Genomic DNA, 25,664 nt, shown 5'->3' on the forward strand with positions numbered 1-25,664 from the left:
CAATAAAAAGTAGACATGCCATATAATAAAACACAATCGTGGAAATAATATTATCATAGTCATTTTCATGCACACTCAGAGAAGAGATTTTATAAGAATGAGAATAATTAGGAATCATTCTTTGAATTCTGCCTGTTATCTTGTTTGAAGACCATAACTGATGTTTGAATGCGATGCAAAAAACTATCTGCTTTGATGGGGTTTCCACTGGCATGCCCAGGACTCCACTACTCCCTGATGCTCAGTATCTTTATTGATAACTTGAATTAAGAAATAATGGACTAGATTCTTTTTTTTCTTCCCATTCCCCTGCCCTCCCTTCAAGATATACCATGTAAAGGCACAAGTTCCCAATGATGAATGTACCTGTATTTTATACCTAAAATGTACCAATAAACTTAATGAAAAAATATTTTTAAACAAATAAAATAAATTAAAAACATAAAAAAGAAATAATGGACTAGATAGAAGATAGGCCAAATTTATGAATAATTTTAACCCTTAAAATGATAGGTAAGGCCAATGCAATCAAATTTAAGAGCAATAAATGCAAAATAATCTTGTAAGCAATGGCATAAACAAAGAAGGAGGAAATGCGTTTAGGTGGAATTTGACGTGAAAAGACCTGGAGATTTCAAGAGCTTCCAAGCTTTACAGGAGAAACAGCATTACTAAAAGAAAAATGTCCTTAGCATCAACCTAGTCCAAATCTGTTCCTTTCATAATATTTTACTATTTGACTGACTAAAAAGTTTTTGTCCTTAACACAAATATCCTAAGTTCTTTTTTGTCCTTAACACAAATACCCTCAATTCTATGATCTACTCCACATATTACTTGGTTTTAAGATCCCTCCTCATTCAGTGCTTTGCTTACACTAAATTATGTTTGTCTCACAGTGTGACAGGAAAAACTAAGATAAATTATCCAAATGTTCATGTATGAACTCTGTAGTAAAAATAACAGTGTATCCAGTAACTAAAGTTGAGCAGTTCTGACTATGCTTCGTTATTTCTAGGTCTCCAAGAAGATTAGAAATTTAAGAACTGACTTAGAGAAAGCAAGAAAATCAAAGTAAAATTCTTAAAATTTGTATTATAGGGAGTAAATAGTCCGAATAGAAGGTAATATAAAAAACAAATTTCTTCCCACATGAGTAAAAATAAGTTAAATATATAATAAAGCCATGAAAATATTTCTTAGGTACATCACCAATAGCACAGCCCATAAAATAAAATTTGATAAATTAGACCTCATTAAAATTCAAAATGTTTGCACTTCAGAGGCCGGGATTTAGTTCAGTGGAGCTGTGCCTGCCTGGCAAGCACAAGGTCCTGAATTCGAACCCTGGTACCAAAAGAAAAAAGAAAAAAGACTTTTGCACTTCAAAAGTCACCATTAAGGAAATGAAAAGAGGAAAAATAGACTAGGGAACAATATTTGTAAACATGCATGTAATATATCCAGAGTATGCAAAGAATTCTTAGAACTCAAATAATAAGTAGACAAACCATCAAAACCAGCCAACAGATGTGAGTGGACACTACACCAAAGAAAATGTATAAATGGCTAACAAGCACATGAAAAAATGCTCATTAGGAAAATGCCAAATGAAACCCAGATGAGATACCACTCACCAAAATGGAGACAATATGTAAGACCAACAATAAGTGTTGCCAAGGATACAGAGAAACATTCACACACTCTGGGGGTGAAAGTAACATGACGTAGCCATTTTGGAAAACAGTTTGGCAGTTTCTCAAAAAGTTACACATAGAAGTGCACTATACTCAACAATTTCCATCCAAGAGAAACAAAAACATATCCACACAAAAATCTTGCACAAAAATGTTCATCGTAATACTGTTTAGGATGGCCCCGTCTGCGAACAATCCAAGTACGCAGGCGTCTGGATTGACAGAGAGTGTGGTATGTTCCCGAGAGTTCAAACTCAAGCCATGTTTAGGCCCCAGAGCTGGTTATGGCTCAGGGAGCTAGACCCACTGTGCAGGTAACATGAGGTGACTCTTTTTTTGTTTACGTGGCTTTGAGTCGAGTTTCTAACACTTTGTTACAGTGCAGTTAAAAACATCTTCACGAAAATATTTTGATTCATTTTACTTAAGTCAAAATATTTCTGAAAGAATTAAAAATGGTTAATGGAAAAGTGAAATAAACCAAAACAGAATTAAATATAGATGGATATCTATAGGAATAGGCACTCTCTAATCATAGAAGTAATTTTAAAAAACCCAGAGAAAAATGAGTAATCACAGTAAGAATTCATGGGAGGGGAAAATCTAACAGCCAATCCACACATAATTCTTAAGTCTGTGAGTAATTAAGGACATCCACATCAAAGAAGACACAACTTTAGTAAAATTAATAAAATCTTGGACAGTAATAATTATGCTGTTTAAGGTGTTGTGAGGTCAGTGTTTCATAAACTACCAGCAAGCGTAGGAAAAACATTATGTTTCAAGAAAAATTTGTAAATACATATTATCTAATGATCTTGCTTCTTAGAATCCATCTTAGGGAAGTAATAATGAATTTGGTAAAAAAGTTACACGAGTTCCTGCAGCTTTATTTACTTATTTATTTTGGTTTTTTGAGACAGGCTCCCACTATGTAGTTGAGACTGACCTGGAACTCACTATGTAGCCAGGGCTGGTCTCGAAATCAGAGCGATCCTCCTGGCTCAGCCTCCCGAGTGCTGGGATTACAGGTGTGCGCCACCATGTCTGGCTCCAGCAGCTTTATTTTTAACAATAAAAGCATAGACATAACAAATACCTGTAACATAGTCATTACATAATTCTATGGGTTACTTGTAAATAGACTGTAGTTCAGCTACTCATGTGTTTTAGGAGACTATTTGGATAATACACACTGTATAGTGTTAAGTAAAACTATGATTTTAAAAATATAGCATATGATCTCACTTTCATTGTTCAAAACCTACATGTAGAAAGAAACCCACTAAATTTAGCAAGTTATCTCTGGATAACTTTTTAAAAATTTCTATAGATAACTAAATTTTTCCAAATTTTCTCCAACAACAAATATCAGAAAAAAATTTAAAAGAAAAAGTATGGTTTTTCTACTCATGTCCTTGTTTAGCAAATCACCTTCAAAGGTTATATCAATTATATCTCACCTACTTGCAGTTGTTCCTGAGAAATTAAGAGGTACTCAAGACAGATATGAAGTTGATTAGAGCAGTACTTAACACCACACAGGGAAGAAAGAGGCATGTGTGTGAAGGTGAGGGAAGGAGAGAAGAGGGGAGGAGATCACCCAAAGGCTAAGAAATGACTTGTGCGGGTTGCTTTTGTTCAGCCTGCAAAAACATTTCCATTTAGTTCTTCAACTTACTGTTGTGCCAAAGTCCTGAGACAATGGCTCAGCCATTGTACCTACTTATACATTCAAGTCCCATCCAAGCTGTGAAAATTCCAAAGAAATAGGCACAATCAGTTGGATGTGCTGCACTACGATGTGCTTTTAATGAATGTGCAAAGGTTGTACAGATCAATTGTCCATTTGATTAATTCTTCTGTCAGAGGAGAATTAAATGTACTCACGCTACACACCAGTAAAGCTTGAGTGCTCTTTAAAATGTGAATTTCCTATATGGAGGCCAATTTTCTTTGTTTCCCCCTGGGGAAAATATTTTTTGAGATAATAAATAGAAGTCTATGAGAAAATGGAATTTACCATATAAATATTCAACTACATATACTACTTTGTCAGAAAAACATCTAATGAGCAAAACAAGGTCAAGGTCTACACAGTATTCACTACTATTTGCAGCAAATCTTTCTTTCAAGTTTTCATTTGCAACATTCCACAGAAGAGGCAATAAATCCTCATTTTAGGAATAATTCATTGTCAAAACACTACCCTTTCCCTCTATAAGACATTCAGCGCAAGCACAGTAGAGATCTCTAAATCCAAAAGAACTAATTATCTTCTACTCTTAGGCAGGTATGAATACCTAAGAAAATAAAACAGTCTTGCCCTTTTTATCACTTGAAATGATGATGTCTGATAGGTCAGTGGGAAGAAAGAAATATTCTGAATGCTCTATGGAGGCCGGGTCCATCTCCAGAGGTTCAGAAACATTGCACTGCACTTTTCAGCAAGTACATTTTGCAAGCCTGTTATAGGTTAGATACATGCTGAGTCCCAAGAGCAAAAAGCAGATCAAAGTCAATGCCATCATATGACATAATCTAGAGTGGGAGACACACATTATTGAAATTACTCAAATATGCCATGCTCCATTATTCTGCATTCCCAAACTATTAGTTCATATTCCACAGCAGGCAGAAAAACTCACTGCAAAAAGAAATACTGTACCAGATTTCCTGCCTACTAATGATAGATGCTTTGCTAAGAGTCATCATGAAGACAAAGATACTTGAGAGGATCCTGTCCTAATGAAGTTGAGGTGAAAAACTTTTCCTTCAGCCCACATGGGAGGAACACCATCATTAATTGGGCCCAGGTAAATCCCAGGTAACATCTTTAAGAATCCAGATCTCCAGAGTTATCACTGTCTTTACCATCCCAGCTGCAGATAGATCTGCAAGAGTCAAGACACAGAGTCCTGGATAGATCTCTCCCTTGGGTCAACTTCCCCCACTTGATTCTTTCTATATGATTGACGTCTTCAATATTTAACCATCACGTACTCATTTGTGCTGGTAACCTTGCACCCAAGGCCAACAGAGATCCCCGATAACAGTTAGGAATGCAGCCAGCTATCAAGCAATCAAACAAGCAAATGAGATCATTTCAGAAGGTGGTGATGTGAGGAAGAAGATAAGCAGAGAGTTTTGTCAGGGTTATTTGCGGTGTGCTTGTATGTAGGGTGGAGAGGTTGTTTGTTAGGAAAGGTCAGGGATGCCTCTCTGAACTAGGAAGAGTGAAGAGGCAGTGGAGGATCAGAGAGCCTACAGGAGGACATTTGAGGCAGAAGGCACCATGATCAGAAGGCTTGAAGTTGGTGTGAACTTTCAGTGATCAAAAGATAGAAAGGAGGTCATGTGGTTGGGCATCGGGCATAAGGGATCTTGACCATTAACGGAAATCACTAAGCCCCATTAGGACTCCAGATTTCAATCTCAGTATAGTGAGAGGCCAGTGGAGGCAGTGATATGACTTGTACAGGGTTTCGTGAGAATGAAAGATTCGAGAATACAAGAGACATGACCTGAATGAGACTCCATGTGGAAGAGGCTTCTCAGAGCAGGCAAGAAAAGAAATCCAAGAAACGAAGAACACAGGAGCAGATGAACTGCATCTTTATTGAAAGAATATGTTGGAATTTTCAAGTGCTCTGGATTTCTCATGTTCTATTTATGATTACAGTTTAACTAATTTGAAAATATTTATCCTATCTTTGGAAATGTATTTGAGGAGTTCACTACAAGACAGGTGACATCACTTACAACAGAGTGAGAAAATGAAGAGAGATGCGGCACAGAATCGATCTAGCCACATTAGTTTTCACCACTGATGAAATGCCTTCATTACCTACAAGATCACTTTGTGGTGATCTGGTCACTCTGATGTATCACTCTTTGGGGAAGAAACTGAGTGTCCAGTGGTATTGTGAGGAGAGGGTACATATTCTTAGCAGGATTTACAGAAATCTCAGCAGAATTAAAATATTGTTATCATGACATAATTGCCCAGTCCTCTCTCTCCTTGCCTTTGCTCTGCTATGAGATAAATCATCATAAAGTATAGCTTTCATTATTTCACCCCTCTTAAAATTTTTTCAATAGTTTATCAGGACATGCTGGATGAAGACTGCATCCTTCACAATCTTCAGTCTGACTCTTTGATGACTGATTCTAGCTCCCTAAGTCTAGAGTCTCCTTTCCTCTTCCGGGAAGATGTATGTGGTGCTCTCCCATTTCCCTGAATTTGCCTACAACATTCAACTTTCCAGGAATGATTATCAGTAACTTTTTAACAATTAACAAATGCTATAGGTCCTCTTAGTAGGAAAGAGTGATGCAAGAACACATTTGAGGAGGATTTCATGGACACTCTGGCAGTAGTTTTGCATCTCCCATCAGAACCAACACACCCTTCGAGATCCAGATCACAGACTCTCTGTTCCCTGAAACATTTTCTCTCTTCTTCTTCCCACTCTGAGTGAGATCCTCTGCCCAGAGGGCTCACTCCTGTGTCACATATTTGGAAAGCTGTAGCATATGGTTTGGAGCCCCATTGGCTTTGTATTCCCCCCTCCCTGCTGTTTAAATCTTATCTACATATATTTTATTTCCTTCACTAGACTTGGAGTTTAAGAGCAGGAAATATTTTAGTTGTCTTAGTATTCCCAGTGACTAGTTCAGTGTTTGCATAATTTATTCACGCATGAATTAATATGAATGATAAGCAGTATGTCTCTTTAATAGTTGGGACTGTGTTGCTTATATCTTTATAATAGCATGAGAGGTACTAAATAAAAGTGCCAGTTGATCAATCATAAAAAAATAATACTAGTTACTGAGCACTTACTATATGCTAAACTTCATGTATTACTATCTTATTCTTACGTAAATCATTTGAGATGTGAGTTACGACCTCCATCTCAGAGATGAGAAAACCAAGTCTTAGTTCAATCTTTTCACGGTTAAGCAGTTGGTATATGTTAGAGCGTGTGTTAGAAGCCAGATGTGTGTAGCTGCCTAGTAACTCCTCCAAAAGTCATGGCTCACTGATTTGCTCAGGGTTTGGTCCAAAGACTCTGCCCTATACTCTGTCAGGTGAATTTCTACACAGACTAGTCAAGTTTTTCTGAAGATCAGCATATCAATCAGACATTTTGAAAATTGTTTTCTTAAATATTTCCAGAAAACCACTTTATTTTGTAGTTTAGCCAAAAAAAAAAAAAAAAAAATCCTGCCCTTCTTATCACTGACTTCACCTAATATTTAAAATTTTTTCATACATTGAATTTAAATGGCTGAAAAATCATGGACTGGTTTCCTAGTTGGATTTCAGGTGAGATGCGCTTAATTAAGTTCAGAGCACTCCTGCAAAATTTGATTTTTCTAATACTTGATTTAAAAAAATACAGGAAGGTGCTGCATTTATATCTGCTGGTATAAATTCTGCCATATTTCACTTCCATCCTTTTAGTGTGGCAGATCATGTTTTCCTTTTATGTTAGCATTGATATTTTGGAGTAACCGGTACTAGCTAAGAAATATTTCTGCAATTGGGTTTTGTACTCACCATATGTGAGTACATCTATAATATGCCTCAAATGCAGCTTCATTTTCCAGATACCCTGATACAGAATAAAGTTTTTCATCATTAAAAAAATATATGAAATAAAAAGATTTATTTTCCATCTGATGTGCTGAGTCAGGCCCTCCTCCTGCAGCCGTGCAAACAGCAAGTGATGACCTGGACCCTAGGTAGCCACTGGATAGCCTGGACCAGAAAGCTGTATGGCTGTTAGTGGCTGATGGCGGCGCTCACCTGTCAGTCAAAGGTGTGATCACCAGGCGGGGTGTGTTTCCCAGGTACTCATAGGAATATAGAAACTGGGCGTCACAGATGTTAGCAAAGCAGTGCTTGGACTCATCTTCCCAACGGTGGCGCAGCTGCGACAACCAGAGGAAAGCCTGGGCATTGTCCACCTGCAGAGAGAGCGGCAGAGCAGGTGGGTGAACCATCATGTTCGACAGGTAGTACATGGCCCCTGGCTACAGGACACATAAATCTCTGGATGATTTGGGTATTGACTGCTCCTAAAAGTGCAGTGTGCTGTGACTACCACAGCATAGAGGGCACAAGCCGCTCAGATTACAGATGCCTCTTGACTTACAATGGGGTTATGTCCACAAACCCATTGTGAGTCAGAAAATATTTTGGGTTAAAAATATTCTAATTTTAAAATGGACATAATACACCTAAGTCTACAGAACACCATAGCGCAGTCTATCCTTAAACTTCTCAGAGCATGAACATCTGCTGACAGCTGGCCAAAATCATGCAATAGAAAGTGTTAAATATCTCATGTGATTCATTGAATACCTTACTGAAAGTATAGTTTCTACGAAGTATGTGACACTTTCACACAGTACAAAGTAAAAAAAAAAAATCACAAGTCAAGTCATCACAAGTAAAGGCATTTATGTATTGCTTTGCTGGAAGTTTTAAAAGGTAGAAGCAGCCACTGTAATCCCCCCACTCTCAGATGCCATGCATACCCAGAGCCCCATGTTTTGGCCATTTGTGAGCTACTCCCACAGTGCAGCCGCTCAGCAGAACGAAGGTCCCTGGATATCTAGGACCTACCTTTTGAGCAATCATCCTGGCCACCACATCTCGGGCGTGCACATCAATGGTACATATGGTCATAATCTTTTGTCGGTCTCCCTTGGAGAGCTGGCCAATCAACATGGTGATGAGAGTTTTGAGCTGGGCCACTTGCTTCTTGTAGTAGTCCTTCATGGCACTCTCATAGCCTTCCTCTAGCCTGGCAAATGCGATGCCCACCTCTGTGGTCCACCAGATTTGAGTGCAGGTCAGGGCCACCTATGACACCAGGAGCTGCTTAGTAAGCTCTCCCCAGGGCTGTTCCTAACCAGCCCACTCATGACTCAACAGGGCTCAGGTTATAACTGTATGGGGGGCACAAGCCCCTTCCCCCTCCCCCTCCCTTCTACCAGCATTGACTAAGGAAGCCATATGCTCCAAATCCTTGGAGATATGAAGTAATTACAAGTGAAAAAAGCACTTTCTGATCCCAGAAATGTATCATGAATTGAGAACAACCAAAGACTGAGTCTGGGCCAATGTCAGTGGCTTCTAAAAATGGCTACATGGGCCATTCAGCGTTCACTTTCCAGGAACAGCATCTTTCCTGTGCTGGGAAGGATAACAGGTTGAGCAAACACCTCAGTGCAGCTCAGCCATTGCTGCAGTCCGCTCTTCTGGGTCCTTGTGTGGCCCCAGTACTGTAATTTACTGGGCCACTGCTGGTCATCCGTGGCCAATTTTTGTTTTTCCATAACACTCTTACTACATCCTTAACTTTTAAAAACTTCTAATCATAAAATGGCTACTTTTGTAAGTCAAAGTGAATAGTACCAAAATTCAGTGCGGGACATAGGACTTGCATTTTACAGAGATTAAAAATAAATGAAAACAAGGATTCAAAGCAATATTTCTTCCCTTTGCTGGGGAATTTTATATGGAAAATGCATAATTTTGATTACTCATGATGGAGAATTTGGATACATTGCTCATCTGCATCATTTTGTTTGAGAGACATTATTCTAGATGGCATCTATCACAATAGTAGGAGGCAACATATTTTCTTGCCGCATAATTCTAATAATAGGAATTCTGTGATGAATCTTCATAAGAATTATGCCTTTCATGAAAGACACTCTTAAGTTTATATTCTATTGGATTTTGTTAAAGAACGTCTTCTTGCATTAGTGTCCTTGTTGGTTGGCTTGATGGGATGTGCCATCTCTACTATGAAAATACCCCCTCTTCTCTGCTGTGATGACTTAGTTTGCTTTCATTCTTTATAGCCTAATTTCTCCCTGCTATCTACACTCACTGTCAGTCCTTCCTACTTTCCTTTTGCTCTTCTATCCCCTGCAGTGTGTCCTCTGCCCTCCTGACACCACCTCGCCAAGGTTATCCAAGGACATTCTTCATCTTCCTTATGTTATGGGATCTCACAGGAGTTTTTGAAAATTTTAACCTGTTATCATGAGCTTTCTTTTCAGTTTCTATGGTTATCATTCTCCAGTTTTCCTCCTGTACAAAAATATCATTTTTCATTCTGCTTTACTGTTCCTTTTTGCCTGCTCAGGCGCTGAATAATGCTCAAGAATTTGTGCGTCACTCCTCTCTCATTCTAACTACTTTCTAAGGGCAATCTTACCTACGTCTATGGCTTCAATTACTACTACATGTCTACAGTCCTCAGATATACCAGCACTGTGGTAGCACTACGCTATCACCTAAGGAAAGCAAGAGGAATACGCTGTAGCCAGAATACTTTAGACAATTCTCATCAGGTTTGCCTTCTTTCTTGAGACTAGCCTGAGAAATCTATAAAAAATTCAAATATATCTTGGAATCAAGTCCAAAGAAGAGGATTGTAGTTTCTCTCGTAGAATCCATTGGCTGCCTCCTACTCATTCCTCCACTCTTACCCTTATTTCTTTCATATTCAGTAATTCTCAGTTCCTCAAACACAACATCGCCTCTCTTGCTCCTGAGACTTTGCCTGTATTTTCCCCCATGTGGGCTCCATTTTTACCTTGCTAATTTTGGCTTCACATCTCAGAGAGTTAGTCCCGAACTCCACTAGGTAGCTACATGCTCCCCGAGAATACATTTGTAAGTGATTGAGACACACGCAAGCCTGTGATCTTCAGCAGGGCAGCTTACATCACCTTGTTTCCTCCTGGAGTGTCTTGTGCTCATCATAGAGACTGCTACATTTTCTTCCTACTGTAGCTAATGAGAGTAAAAGTAGATCAACCTTACTTTTGCATAGTAATGGTTGAATTAGGTCATGACTACTGATCTGCCTACTCTGTCTTCTGACCTCTTACAGTTGTCTGAGATTCATTCCCCTTCTGAATGTGGAGCACAGCATTAATCTGATGTCTAGCAACCTCAGGAAGTTGAAATGGGCCTCAGAGGAGGAAATGGACTCATGATGATCTTGTTAGGAGAGTACCTGAGCTGGATAGTCAAAGAGCCACTGTTCCCTCGGCTTTTCCTCATAGGCAGTCACTGCTTCTGTCATCTCATGTCTCACAGTGGCCCTCATGTGAGTAAGAACATTGTTCAACCATATTTCTACCTGAAAGAAAAATCCTGGGTGAGGCACCATGAACCTAAGAAACTTTGACTAATTCCACGCATTTACAACCCACCCCCCACCTATCTGAGAAAGTACAGAAAATGGAGCTTAGGAAAGGTATATAATCTGAAATGGCTGCCAAGAGACAGAGGAAGACATTTTGTTGGTGTAATCTCTGATTGTGATAAGTGGGAATGAGTCTGATGAGCACACAGAACAGGGTAGCAGGTAAGAGGGTAGAGGCTGTTACCCAGAGTTTAATCTGGTTTGAGCCAGATTTTTCTCAAGTGGATTCTCATGGATCTGTCCTTACTGCACATGGATATGTGAGAGGGGATTATATTTTCCAACCAAATGCTTTCTTGGGCCCATAAAAGGAATACATTTTGGATTAAGCCCCAGGGCTACTGGACATCCCTTCTAACTAAGAAGCTTGGATTAATTTCTGGTAAGGGAATTGCTTTCTACGATGCATGTGGATAAAGTTGGAGCCTTGTAAGAGATCTTTTTCCTAGATATTAACCTTCACTAGGCTAGAACCCCAAGGGTCAATGCTTTGATGGATCATTTAGGAGAATGAACAAGGCTGGGCTTATACTTACTAATGCTGAAGGATATAGCAAGGAGGTTGAAGAGAAAATAGTCCCATGATTCCTGTGCCTTAAATCAGACATGGGAAATTTGGTGGTGTAGATGTAGTTCCTGGTGACAGTTGACTCTCTGAGAAGTACAACTGTGTAGAAAAGGGGTGTCTCAGGGAGTGGTTGGTCTCAAAGGACATTTTCTTTGGGGAAGGCATTAGTATTCCAGATTCCCCTGCAGAGTGCTGCTGGTGTTGCCTTGTTAATGTCTCCTGGGGCAGCTAATCATTTTAAAATCCCTGTTTTGGTTGACTCAGGGAATTATTTATGTGCATTTTATTCCTCTCAGCACAGGTCTTTGGTTAAAGAAGAGATATATATGTTGACATGCACCCTTCCCAGAGAGGGAACAGAAGGACACTAGAGACAGCTCTACTATCAGTTCCAGTCAAGGGAAGCTGGCATTCCTGGGGCACAGGCAGAAACTTTGGTCCAGGGCCAGCTCCCCCAAAGTTGACGCTGGCCTTACTTGAATGCAGATGAGAGGGAGGGAGAGGGAAAGGGAGGAAAAGAGAGGGGCGTGTGTCATGTTACCTGCCCGCTGCAGTCACAGGGCTCGCTGAAGGCCACATATTCTTCTTCTTTGCTATACATCCCAAGACTAGTCTTGGTTGGATTGTCACTGGCATCTAGCTGGAATTGCATCTTGGCCATATTGTCAAAAAGTTTGGAAAGGTGACGTTGTACCTATGAAGAAAATCCATGCCAAACAATTGGAGAACTGTCCAGCAAGCTGTTTACTAGAGTTGTTTAGGTATCTACCCTGTGACAATCCTTGTAAAAGACAAAGTGATGAATATTAAGAATTTATAAGGAAGTTTGTGTGAATGATGATGATATGAAGATTGGATAGAAGTGGCAAAGGAATTAAAAAACACTAGTGGGAATAATGGGCTAGCCACAAATTGATAAAACCATAATGTTTTGATTAATTTTGACTTGATCTGCTGTAGATAGGGCTGGTTTAGAGTGAAATGATGTTCATTTCATTCACTTTGTTCCTCAGAAAACACTAAGGTGCAACAAGAGTTCAGCAGATTAGAGCATTGCAGAAGAATGCTAAATCACTGAAGTCTGGGGGGGTCAAGAACAGTGGCAATGGTGGCCTGAGGAAGAAGTCACCACATTTTTGGAACCTCTTTTTTTCTGCCTTTAATGCTGGGGATTGAACTCAGAGCCTTTGTTCTAAGATACATCTCCAGCCATTTTTCTTTTTCTTTTTTTTTAGACAAGATTTTGCTAAGTCTCTAAGTTGTCTAGGCTGCCCTTAAATTTGAGGTCCTTGAACTTCAGATTCCAACAGTGTTGGGACTATAGTTGTGGGCCACTACACCTGGCTTTTAGAAGCTCTTTGGTGCAATTGAAAGACATCAGGAGGGTCCAAAGCAAGGACAAGCATGTTGACAGAAAGCAGAAACCCTGGCCACGTCAGGGTGCTCCCAGGCACAGAATCTCATGATTCAGAAGTCCTTAGAGTAAAGTCTGAACCAATGGCGCTTGGGAGAATCCTGGAGAAAGCTACATTATAGTCCTGAGGTGAAGAAGATGGAGGCTTGAAGAAAAATCAGTAAATAGAAAGCTGTCTCCTAGCTGAGCTTTTGAATAGATGCAAAGGACCCTCAGCCTGCTGGTACTCTGAGTAGTAATACAAAACTGAGAACATCCAGCTCTTTAGCCTATGAACGGAGAAGAAAAATCTGGGAGTAATCAAAGATATGCCACTAAACTGAATGGAGACAAATACTTTGATAGATGGGCCTTTCTTTTTCCAAGAACAAATAACTGATTAAAAAACAAACAAGCATGGAACTTATAAAAATATCCTGAAACTGCAAATAAGAGGAGATAGAGCTTGAGAAGTAAAATAAGACAACATATCTTTTTTTTTTTTTCAGCTTTAATTGAGTTTACTGGTACAACATATCTTTTAAAAAAACTTTATAGGAGAAAACAAATAATTTTGAAAAACAGCACCTTGCTTTGTTTTCACTTAAAGGAAAGAAATACAAACTCTGCAAAATACAAAGTGCAAGATGAGTTTGTAGAGAAACAAAAAAAACCTAACAATGACAGTAGTTTATGTGAGTATTAGCAAAGCTAATGGGTTAAAATGACATAAAAAATTAAATATGGCGGACAAACATGAGAAACTATTGAAGAATGCCAAGGAAGATAGAATGTTTGTCAAAATATCATAAGCCTAAAACAGAAAGTATAAAGATAATTGGACCAGAAATATTAATAAAAAACATAATGGGAGAAAATTTTTTCCAAGATAACAAAAGCTCTGGTTTTCAGGTAGGAAAAAAATCATCATGTGTTTGGAAACTTAGCAAAATAAAGCAAGTATTTAAATAACTGCAAATTTTTGAAATTTTAATTTAAATGTTGATTTCTAGAGGAAAACAGATAGAAATAAATTAAGCTGCCCAGAAAGAGTTTTTTTTTAAAGGCAGGTAGACTAGATGACTGCTTTGTAACAATGAACATCAGAGCAATGTTTGTAGGGATTGTGACTTTGAAGTCTAACCTTTTGGTCACTCACATGTGAAACTACATAGAGTCACAGATCTAGGAGAATTAGGAATTATTCTACCATTCTTCTTCTCTTAGGGCATGAGGAAGGGAATTCTTCAAATATTTAGTGAAACCCAAAGAGAAATAAATGAAAATGAATATTTAAACATCAGTACCTTTTGAATGAAAGGCTGGCAGTGACTTGACCCTTACGATACATAGTAGAGATGAAAACAGTTACAAAACAAAATGCTGATGCGATAACTATTTCACATACCACAACATGCCTACTTTACTTTGGGAATGTTTCAATCTATACAAAAAAATAGAAGGGGGTGCAATTGTTACATAATAATCTCTCCTTAGCACTTGCTGTTCAATAAACCAAGGTCATCTACACGGAAGCTGTTTGAACTCTGTTGGAGCAAACTCTCATCCACTGCTGGCAGTGACACAAGAGTAGAAGCCTTACAGAGGGAATCTTGGCCATACCTAACAAGACTACCTGTGCATGTGCACTTCGAGCCAGTTTTTTCACTTTTGGGGATTTACCTGTAGACAGACCTCCAATAATACAAAGTTCAAGGTTAGTCTGAAGCACTTCATTTGGAATTGGAAAATACTAACAATGACCTGTAGCCTCACTCTGGTAATCAGTCCATAGGATATATGAACTATAATGCAAATTTTAAGAAATGGAGAGAGATGTTGTTCATTTCTGTGGAATAATTTCCAGGGTATATGATTAAATGAAAAAAAAAGTCCAACCGGCATATGTAGCATGCTACCTTCTGTGTAAAAAAGAATGGGAGAAAAGGAAAAGCACGTGAATAATGTCAATATGCATCTCCTTATTTTCGTGAAGGTAGACATAGGAAAGAGAAACCAGAAACTAATGAAATTAGCAACATATATATGTATATATAGACATGTAATAATTGTACACTTCATGGGGTAAAATGTGACATTTCAATACATGTACACAATATAATTTATTTGTATTGGAAACATTAGAAATCATCTTCTACTAGCTATTTTGGAGTATTCAGTTAACTGTTGTCAACTGTAGCTCTCCTACATGCTATAGAGCATAAGTAGTTATTCTTGCTACCCAACTGCACCCTCCTACCTCCAGCACCCCACAGTCCCCACACTCTGGTCAGCACTACTCTAATTTTATAATTTTTTGACATCACAGTCTTTGCATAAAAATGGGAACATATGGTATTTGTCTTTCTGGGCTTGGCTTGTTTCACTAAGCATAATGTCCACCAATTCCATCGTGTCATTGCAAATGACAAACATCTTTCATTTTTAGATAGCTGCTACTATTAACCACTATTTATGGATTCCTTTAAAGAACCAGATCAAAGGCATCCTGTACAAAGGCTTTACTTTATCCACCTTCACCATCCTCACAGCTTCTTTAAGTCCTGTAGTAGGGACTAGCCCCTGACGGGCAGGCCAGAGCCTAAGCAGCAATAAGGATGGAAAATAAGAAATCCCTGAGGTTGGTGATGAAGCTGGGGGCAACACGGGTCTGAAACACAGGTCCCCTGCCTGCCTGATAGAAGTGGCCCTGCTGGGAGCTCCTCAGTCCTTCTGGACCTCTTCGCAGGTGCTTCTCCACCTTACCTGTTGTGGAGCTGTGCCGTTGGAAAGAATGTCTAGCAGATCAGAAGAGGAGAGGAAGTAAAACCGAGGGAAGGCAAGTCTCTTGGTGTCTAGGTATTCTGCCAGAGCCTTCTCACAAAGGCACAATCTGAGGGCACAGAACACAGGATCTGCAGGTTAGGTACAACTAGACCCAAACATTCATACCCATTACCCAGATACAAGCACAATTGGCCTTTAGTATCTGCAGGTTTTGCAACCAGCTGAGGATCAAAAACATTCAGAAAAATTTCATCTCTCCTGAATATTTAGATTCCTGACACTATTACGCAAACAATACGATATAATTATTTTCAAAGTATTTACATCATATTATGTATTATACAGTATCTGGAGATGCTTTAAAGCATAGACGATGATGTGAACAGGTTATATTCAAATACTATGAAATTTTATTTAAAAAACAAGTATATTGTTTGTAGTACAGAGTGATTGCTTTCACTGTGAGCAGTTGGAACATATACACAACCAACCTTAATTCTTTTTGCTTCCCCTCCCCTTCTCTGTCTTCATCCTTCATCCATTTCTAGGTCCCTTTCCCATTTGGAACACGTCTATCTCCCTTATTCCTATCATCCATCCTTTATTTTGCTCTTCAATTTATATTTTGAATTTCTCATATAAGAGAAAAATATAATATTTAAGTTTCTGTGTCTGATTTATTTCACTTAACATTACGGCCTTATAGGGCTACAAGTAGGGGAAGTGGGAAGGGGAGGGGAAAGGAAATTAGGGAAAAGAAAAAACATGAGAAAAGGAAACAACGGAAACAAAGTCTTTGTAAATAGGTGAGAGGTGAGGAGGTGAAGGGAGGGCAGAGGTACGGGAAAAGTGAGAACCAAGATCTGTCATGTAAAGGTACAAGATCCCAATGATGAATGTAATTGTACTGTATACTTTAAAAATACCAATAAACCCAATGGGAAAAAAAACCATTATGGCCTCAAGATGTATCCATTTCCCTACCAATAACTTAAATATATCCTCCTTCATGGCAGAGTTGTGTTCCATTTTCAATAAATTCCACATTTTCTTTATCCAATCATCTGTTGATGGACATATAGGCTTCTTCAAAGATTTTCTATTGTAATTTGTGCTGCTATAAACAGAAGTAAAAGTTTTTACTGTGATATGACAACTTTAACACTTTCAGGAGGGTACCCAGAAGAGGAATAGCTGGATTGAATGGAAGTTTTATTTTTAGTTGTTTTTTGAGGAATTTCCATCCTGATTTCCATAGCGGTTGTACTAGTTTATATTCCCACCAACAATGTGGAAGGGTTTCTTTTCTCCTGTAGCCGCACCAGCATTTGTTACTATTTGATTTCTTGATAATAGTCATTCTTTCTGGAGAAAGATGGGATTTCAGTGTTGTTTTTGTTCGCATTCCTCTGAGGCCCACAGATGTTGAACATTTTTTTTTTCATGTATTTATGGGCTATTTGTACTTCTTCCGAGAAGCGTCTATTCATTTTAATTGCCTATTTTTTGGATTGGGTATTTTATTTGGGGAGGTCTGACTTTTTAAATTCTTTATATAGTTTAGATTTTATTCCTCTGTCCCAGGAATCACTGGCAAACATTTCTTTCCATACTATAGTTTCTCTGTTCACCCTATTTGTTATTTCCTTAGCTGTGATGAAACTTTCCAATTTCATGTAGCCCATTTGTTCATTCTTGATGCTACTTCTTGGACAATGGGGTTTTGTTCAAAAAGTCTTTATCTTTGCTTATGCCTTCAGGAGCCTTACCTATTTTATCTTCAAGCAGATTGTCCCAGTTTTAAAATCCAGGTCTTCAATGAATTTTGATTTTGATTTAGTAACAGTGGTAGATATGGCTAGATTTAATCTTCATGTGTGTGTATGAGTAACCAGTTTTCCCAGTAGTATTTGTTAAAGAGGCTATCTTTCCTCCAGTGTAAGTTTTTGGCTCCTTCGTTAAAGGTCGGGTTACTGTGTGTGGTTGGTGTTTCTGCATTTTCTATTCTGTTCTATTGGACCATTTATCTGTTTTTGTGCCAGCACCATGCAATTTTTTTACTAGCATTGTAACAGGACTTAAAATCCAGGATTGTGACAACTGCTTTGATCTTATTGCCCAGGGTTTCTTTTGCTATTTTTGGATCTAAGTATTTATTTTTTCCTGATGCTACTGTGAATGGTATTGTTTTCTTAATTTCTTTTTTGGTCTATTCATTATTGAATAGACCTATTCATTATTGAATAGACCTATTCATTATTGTATAGAAATGCTACTGATTTTTGTGTGTTGATTTAATATCCTGCTACATTGCTGAATTTGGTGATTTTTTGTAGGAGTCTTTTGGTGGGGTTTTTTGTTATCTGTGGATAATGATAATTTGACTTCTTCCTTTCCTATATATAAACCTTTCATTTATTTCCCTTGCCTGATTGCTTTGGATGTTTTCAAGCAGTATATTGAATGAAAGTGGTGATAGTGGGGACATCTTTGTGTTGCTGATTTTAGAGAGAAAGCTTTCAGCCTTTCCTTATTCAGTGTAATATGGGGGAGTGAGTTTGTTGCAAATAGCTTTTATCAGATTGTGGTAAGTTCCTTCTATATCTATATTCTCCAGGACTTTTATAGTGAATGGATGCTCGGTTTTGTCAAAGGCCTTTTCTGTGTCTATTGAGCTGGTCATGATTTTTGTACTTACTTCTATTTATATGATGTATTACATTTATTGATTTGTATGTTGCAGTATTCCTGCTCCTGTGGGATGAAGCCTGCTTGATCATTTTGTATATTTTTAATGTTATGATGTATTTTGTCAGTGTCTCGTTGAGGATTATTACAAATATGTTCATGACCTTTATAGCTTCCAGGAACAAGTTTGCAAATGCTTCCTTTTCAGTTTTTTAAATGAAATTTGAGTGCTATTACTGATAGATCTTCCCTGAAGTTTTACAGAATTCACCAGTAAATCCATTGGTGCCTAGGCTTTTCTTAGTGGGTAGGATTTTTATTACTGCCTCAATTTCACTAAGTGTTATTAGCCTGTTTAGGATCTTTGTATTTCCTTGGTTCACTCTGGTGTTGCATACATGTCTAGGAATCTATCCATTTTTTTTTAGCTTCTCCAAATTATTGGAATATGAGTTTTCAAGGTTGTTAGTAATAATCTTCTGGGTTTCTGGGGCATCAGTTGTGATTTTGCCTTTTTCATTTCTAATTATATTGATATTGGTCTTTTCTGTCCTTCTTTTGGTATGTTTGGCTAAGGGTTTGTCAATTCTGGTTAGACTTTTGAAGTGCTACCTCTTTGATTCATTCATTTTTTGGTTTAAATTTTATTAATTTTTGGTCTGATCTTTATAATTCCTTTCCTTGTACTAACTTTGGAGTTGCACTGCTCTTGTTTCTCTAAGGCCTTAGTTTTATCATTAGATTATTAATGTGGGCTTGCTCTATTGTTCTTTTTTTGATGTGGGCATTAATGAAAATAAATTTCCCTCTTAGAATTGCCTTCAGTTTGTCGCACAGGTTCTGGTATGTTGTAGTGGCATTATTATTTGATTCTGTTTTATTTATTCTGTGATCCACTATTTCAGAGGGTGTTATTTAACCTTCAGGTATTTCAAAACTTTAGGAATTTATTTTGTCACTGATTTTTGTTTCTGTGCATTATGATCTGATAATACACAGGACAATTTTGATTCTCTTGTATTTATTTAAACAAGCACTGTGGGCTAATATCCTTCTATTTTGTAAAAATTTCTGTGAGCTGTTGAGTATAATATGTATTCTGTTGTAGTGGAGTGGAGTACTCTGTATATCTATTGTCCATTTGTTCAAAGGCATCGTTCAACTATAATAGTTTTGTTGATTTTTTTGTCTAGTTGATATATTTGTGAATTTGGGGCATTGAAGTCACCACAATGATTTCCAATCTTGTTTGTTTTATGAGGTTGTGTGTTGCTGGTATTCATGGAATATATATTTAGTTGTTCTCTTTTCCTGTTTAATTGTTTCCTTGATTAACATGTAGTGACCTTTGTTCTTTCTCACCAGTTTTGAATTGAAATCCAATTTATCTGACTATAGAATAATTACCTCTGTTTAGTTTCTTAACTCCAATTACATAGAATACTGATTTTTAGTCTATGAATTCCTTTTGGATTAAATGTGTCCCTTGTGTGCAGTATACTGGTGAGTTTTCTTTCTTTCTTTTCTTTTTTTTTTTTTAAAACAGGGTCTCACTATGTAGTTGAGACTGACTTGGAACTCACTATATAGCCCAGGCTGGTCTTGAACTCACAGCGATCCTCCTGCCTCAGCCTCTTGAGTGCTGGGATTACAGGTGTGCGCTACCATGCCCGGCTGAGTTTTATTTCTTGATCCAGTCTGGCAATCTGTGTCTTTTGACTGGGGAGTTGAGGGCCACATTGAGAATTATTACTGAAAGGTATTGAGTTATTCCTGTCATTGCATTGTTTTTCTGTTGTTGCTTTCTTAATATCCCCCATTTTTTAACTGACCAGTCCGCTTAATGTATTCATTTCATCAGGCTTGTTGGCATCATTGGAAAGTCATCATTTCTCCATCAATTTTCACAGTGAATTTTCCTGATAGTGATTTTTCTGACAGTGATTCTTCTGGGTTGAAAGCTGTTTTCTTTTGGGGCTTGAAACACTTCACTCCAAGCTTTCCATGTCCTTAAGGTTTGTTTTGAGAAGTGTGATGTAATTCTAATTGATTTGCCTTTATAACTGATATGGTGCTTTTCTCTATCCGCTTTTAAGATGCTGTCCTTGTGCTGGATTTTGGGATTTTAATTATAATGTGTTGCAGAGAAGTTCTTCTATAGTATTGGCTATCTTCATTTCTATATATTTCACTTATCTGTATGCTGAATTATTTTCCCATACATGGAAAGTTTTTTGCTGTGATTTTTGTAAACTTTTTTTAAATTGAGTTTATTGGTACATTTTAGGTACAGTTACATTCATTATTGAGATATTGTACCTTTACATGACAGGTCTTGGTTCTCATTTTTCCCCCCTGTCCCTGCCCTCCCTTCACCCCCTCCTCCCCTCCCCATTTACAAACACTTTATTTCCATTTGTTCATTTTCTCATATTTTTATCTTTTCCCTTATTACCTATCCCCTACCCTTCCCACTTTCCCTACACCTTTAGCCCTTTTCTTCCTATTTCACAATGTCAGTTATCTCATTAGAATCTTATGTTCTATTAGAGTTTATTCACACCAGAGAAACTATTCGGTATTTACACATGTGATTTATTTATTTCACTTAGGAATATATCCTTATCCTCATGTAAACTTTTTTTATTCCATATGTGCTATCTTCTGATTTTTCTCTAAATCTAATTAGTGTTACATCAGTCTTCACATCATCTAGCACTGTTTGATCAATTTTCCTTGCTTTCTTGTTTTCAAGTTATCTTAGTACATGGTACATGCATCAGACCTGTCTTGTAGTTTTGATACTCTCCTCACCTTGGTCACTTCTGCTGTTCATGCTTTCAGTGGAATTCTTTATCTCCTGAATTTCTGTTTGGTATTTCTGTTTGGCATTTCTGATTCCTTCCTAAATTGGTCATTTAGGTTTTGAATCATTTTGGTTAGCTCTGCTAATTGTTGATTGTATCTTTTTAAGTTCATTGATTGGTTTTTAAATTAAATACATTATCTGCTTTGTCATATGATACTTGAGCTTGCTGAGTTTCTTTATTTTTTCTTTGATCATTTAGTATAATTCAGCCATTTGATATTTGGTTTCCTCTCTATTGATGCCTCTTGCATCTGCACTGGGGAAGCTGGGAATTTTTGGAGGCATTCTGTTGCCTTGTGTTTTCATGCTTGTATTTTGTGTGTGTGTGTGTGTGTGTGTGCGCGTAGAGGATCAACTAAACTAAAAATATTCCGTGGCTAATATGGAGATCCCTTTAGCTAGTGTCTACTTTCTATTGATGTCATCTTGGCTTTCTTTGCTTCTTGGTATTATCTACCTCCTCTTACTTGGTTTATCAGGTGTAGACCAGTCACTGTGTTGCAAGGGAAGACTTTCTACAGGTTATAGCAACGTCAATAGGTTCAACTGGTACATCAACTATGTGCATTACAACTTGTTTGAACAATTTTGCTCTTTTTGCAATGCCTGGTAGAGACTGACTTATTCTGCTATCAACAGTTACACTGGGATATGGAGGGAGGGGGACAAGAAAAAGGAAGATGAAAAGAATGAGGGTAAGTCAGTAAGAAGAGAGGAAGAAATTTATTAATAGGTTAAAAAGGACGTCAGAATCTGTTGCAATTATTTTTTAATAGCTGGAGTAAAGGGCTAGTGTGGAGGGGTTTGAAGGGAGACTCACGGGAGCAGGAAGAGAGGTACAGAAGGAGGAGAGTGTAATTGAAGATTGAGGGAAGCTATGAGATTATTGGAGCTCATTATGTTGGTAGTTTATGTTTGGATCCTCTATGTACAATTTTGGTAAGAGTCACCCCTAGGTTGCCCTTGAAAGATACTATTTCAATGAAAACACTAGTTAATTCTTATTGCGATATACATATATCTATATAAATAAATATAGATATAAAGAAATATGTATATTCATGTGAAAGTCACAAAGGAGGAAGGATGATAAGGGGATAAGAAAGAAAGGAAGTTAGAAGAAAAGAGCTGTATAGTGGAATAAGAGGAAGAATACAGAGATGAAAGGAAAAATAATAGTAAAAAATATATATGCATAATAAAAAGAAGCAACAATCAAACAATAACAAAAACAACGCTCGTGCGAAACAGCCGAAGTCCATTTACGCTGCAGTCTGAGTTTAACTGCAGGCCTCTGAGCCTGTCCTCCCACCCCGCCCCACAATTCCAGCCCATGGCTCCCTTAAATGCCTTCCTGTGAAGAAGGAGGAGTGCAGATCCAGCTGCCTCTCTGGGGCAGCTTCCAGGATGTAAGCAACGCTCTGGATAACTGCAGTCTTTCATCTCTGTCCCATGTCACCTACTTCAGGTAATTTGGGGAGGGAAGGATGGAACAGGTTCTCTGTTGACTTTCACCAGAGACTTCTCATTCCAGCCCCTTTCGTTGCAGGGCAAATTTTATGTTTGCCTCTGTATTGTCCTTCCACAAACCTTTTGTTTAGTACACTGTCAGATGTCCTCTGACCTGGATGCCACTCTCTCCCTCCATCCACAGTCTATTTTGATCACTTTCCAGAGAGTGTTACTCTGACCTCTATACTTCTTACTACCCTGGGGATCCTTGCCTTCTGCAGTCCCTGGCAGGAGGTGTTGGAGTTTTCCCTATGGGCACCAGCCAGCAGGTGTTGGAAGCCTCAGGCAGTCCCATAAGCACAACACTTGCAGCCCACGAAGTAGGAGTGGGCAACTTGTTCTTTCTCAGTTAATCAAACCTCTCCTTTCCCCAGGGTCCTGCTGCTCCCAGAGACTACTCACTGGATCTGATATGTTTCCCAAGTCTCAGTCTTGTCAGCCCTCAGTTTCAGGTCCCTAATTATAGTGACACACTTGTTTTCAAATTCCTGAGTGCCCACCTGTGTTGTCTCATATGCCACCTTTTTTGTTTGTTTGTTTTAGCGTTAGTTTTTCGTGTTTGTTTGTTTGTTCTGGTACCAGGGATCAAACTCAGGTCCTTGCGCTTGTGAGGTAAGCCACAGAACCACTGAGCCAAATCCTCGGCTCTCATATGACACTTTTAAGCTTTCAGTTTCTCTGAAGCTCTGCCTTCTGAGTATCTAGTTGCAGTGATCCTCTTCCCTGTGGGGAGGTTAGAGTGATTGTGAGCCTATTCCATCATCCAGGCTGCCACTGAGGTGCCAGATCTATATAGTAGCTCTGTTCTCTCCCAAGATGGCATGTACGCTAGATCTGAGGTCTACAGGCTACCACACAGTCCAGGAGCAGTCCACCTTCCTCTTCCAACCTCACCCAAAACTATGTTTTGGTCCAGTTAGTTTGTTTTTTTGTTGTTGTTGTTTTTTTACCTTCACATGAGTGTCTTTCTCTCTAGTGCCGACCTGAAGTATCTACTTTTCTCTGATACACAATTCCAAATCTAATCCCTTGCTTCTGTCTCAGCTGGCTATCCCCAAGTTATGCTGTTTTATGTAAGAGTATAGAGCATCTACAGATTTGGATACATCAGTGTGTGTGTGTGAGTGTGGGGTCTTAGAATCAGTTGTCAATGTACACCAGGGACAACTCTACGTGCAATATTTAGGATATACGCAGATGTTAACATGAGAAACACTTATGGATAGTTGCAAACACACACAGAGTGATACATTTACAACAGCATCAACATCCCTAATGATAAGAAACAGGATCCAAACATACCGGGAAAGCAGGAGCTATATGTACACACTCACTCACTCAGAAAGCTAAATGAGGGTCTCAGAGACAGAAGGGGAAAGGAAATTTTGCCAACTCCCTGACCAAAGGTATGGCACACGAGCCCTCACCTGCTTTGGAGATCCTCCAGTTTTTCATAAAGACCCGATTTGTTTGTGGCTTCCACTACATTTGGGGTTTTCTGAGCATCATAAGCTAGCTCTTTAAAGTCGGTGTCAATACCTTCAAATCTTTTAGAGTCCTACAAATAAAAAATGTGGAAAAAGAATTAACTACCATTTCCCTTCCTTTCAAGACACTCCCACTCCCCGTAGCAAGTGAGAGGCAAAAAGCTCTTCCTGTACTGTCCATTACATAGATGAGACTCCAAGGAGGGGAAATGTTAGGTTGAAACAGCAGTTCCCAGATGTTTGGTCTTAGAACCCCATTATTGGTTTAGAACCCCTTATAAAGCACCTGTAATCTCAGCTATTCAGTAGGCTGAGGCAGGATGATTGCAAGTTTGAGACCAGCCTGGGCAAATTAAGACGCTCCTGTCTTAATACAATATATACATGCATACATGTACAGATACATACAGACAAATAGATAAATAAATAAATTTTGGGGTCTGTAGCTCAGTGAGAGAGTGCGCCTGGGCTCAATTCCTAATGCAGATAAAATAAAATAAAAAAATTAAGCAACAACAGAAGAACTTTTACCTTTTAAAAAGCGATTGAGAAGTTCAAATAGCTTCTCTCTATGTAAGGCAATATCATATCAATCTTTTCTGAATTTGAAGCTTATTTTAAAAGTAGCAGAACCACTATGTTAACAAATACCATTTTTATCTAAAGTTGTTACATTTTTCAAAACAAAAAATAAGTGTGAGTGAGAGAGAGTGTGTCATCCTTTCGCTGTTCTCCTTCCAGTCTCTTTACTGTCTGACTTAACATCATCAGCGGCATGCTCATATCTGCTTCTGAATTCAGTTCGGGTTTCTATCACATGTCACGCCGCCCCTAGAGAAACTTCACTGGACATTCGCAGGAGCGTGAGAGCAAAAAAGCCAAATAACATTTTAGCATGATCACTAAGGTTTCTTTGACCTTGAGAACCTGCCTGGAAAGTCACAGGGACTCCTCATTCCCACCTCAGGCGTACCATACACAATTCCTAAGTCAAATAAACAATGAATCCAAAGTGATTTCTAGGTGCATGAAAATATCGATATAGCCAGGTAAGTTTTTCCTCTGCAAATGTACTAAAATCATTTAGATGTCATCATTTCTTCTCCAAGCACATATACCTTCACAGTGTTCTAGAAGTGACTGAGAAAGGTATGTCTATCTGCAAAGTGTTTTAGCTGAATATCCAACACCTGGCAAAAGCATATGTTATTGTTATGAGCCAGGGATTTAGCTCAGTGCTTTCCTTGCAAGTGCAGGGTCCCAAGTTCAATCCTTGGTACACACACACACACACACACACACACACACACACACCACCCAATGTCTAAAACAGCAAACTGTCTCAAGAATGCCTTTTTCTGAGATGGAGCAGGGTATTAGCAAGGGGACACCTTTTTATCCCAAGATGCCTGCTTTGGACA

At 38.4% G+C, this 25,664-nt stretch overlaps 1 protein-coding gene across 2 annotated transcripts in view; it reads right to left on the reverse strand.

Moving 5' to 3' along the window:
* Dnah9 (dynein axonemal heavy chain 9) overlaps nt 1–25,664 on the reverse strand; it is a 331,965-nt gene that overhangs the window by 216,033 nt on the left and 90,268 nt on the right. For both annotated transcript variants that reach the window (XM_010615004.2, XM_033762784.1), the window contains 6 exons: nt 24,184–24,314; nt 15,667–15,793; nt 12,049–12,201; nt 10,748–10,873; nt 8,335–8,574; nt 7,513–7,673 (listed from right to left, as the gene is read on the reverse strand). In XM_010615004.2, coding sequence (XP_010613306.1) covers nt 7,513–7,673; nt 8,335–8,574; nt 10,748–10,873; nt 12,049–12,201; nt 15,667–15,793; nt 24,184–24,314 — 938 coding nt within the window. The remainder of the gene's footprint in view (nt 1–7,512; nt 7,674–8,334; nt 8,575–10,747; nt 10,874–12,048; nt 12,202–15,666; nt 15,794–24,183; nt 24,315–25,664) is intronic.

This window comes from Fukomys damarensis, unplaced genomic scaffold (genome assembly GCF_012274545.1).
Source record: "Fukomys damarensis isolate Sample0158 unplaced genomic scaffold, DMR_v1.0_HiC HiC_scaffold_13, whole genome shotgun sequence".
Classification (NCBI taxonomy): domain Eukaryota; kingdom Metazoa; phylum Chordata; class Mammalia; order Rodentia; family Bathyergidae; genus Fukomys; species Fukomys damarensis.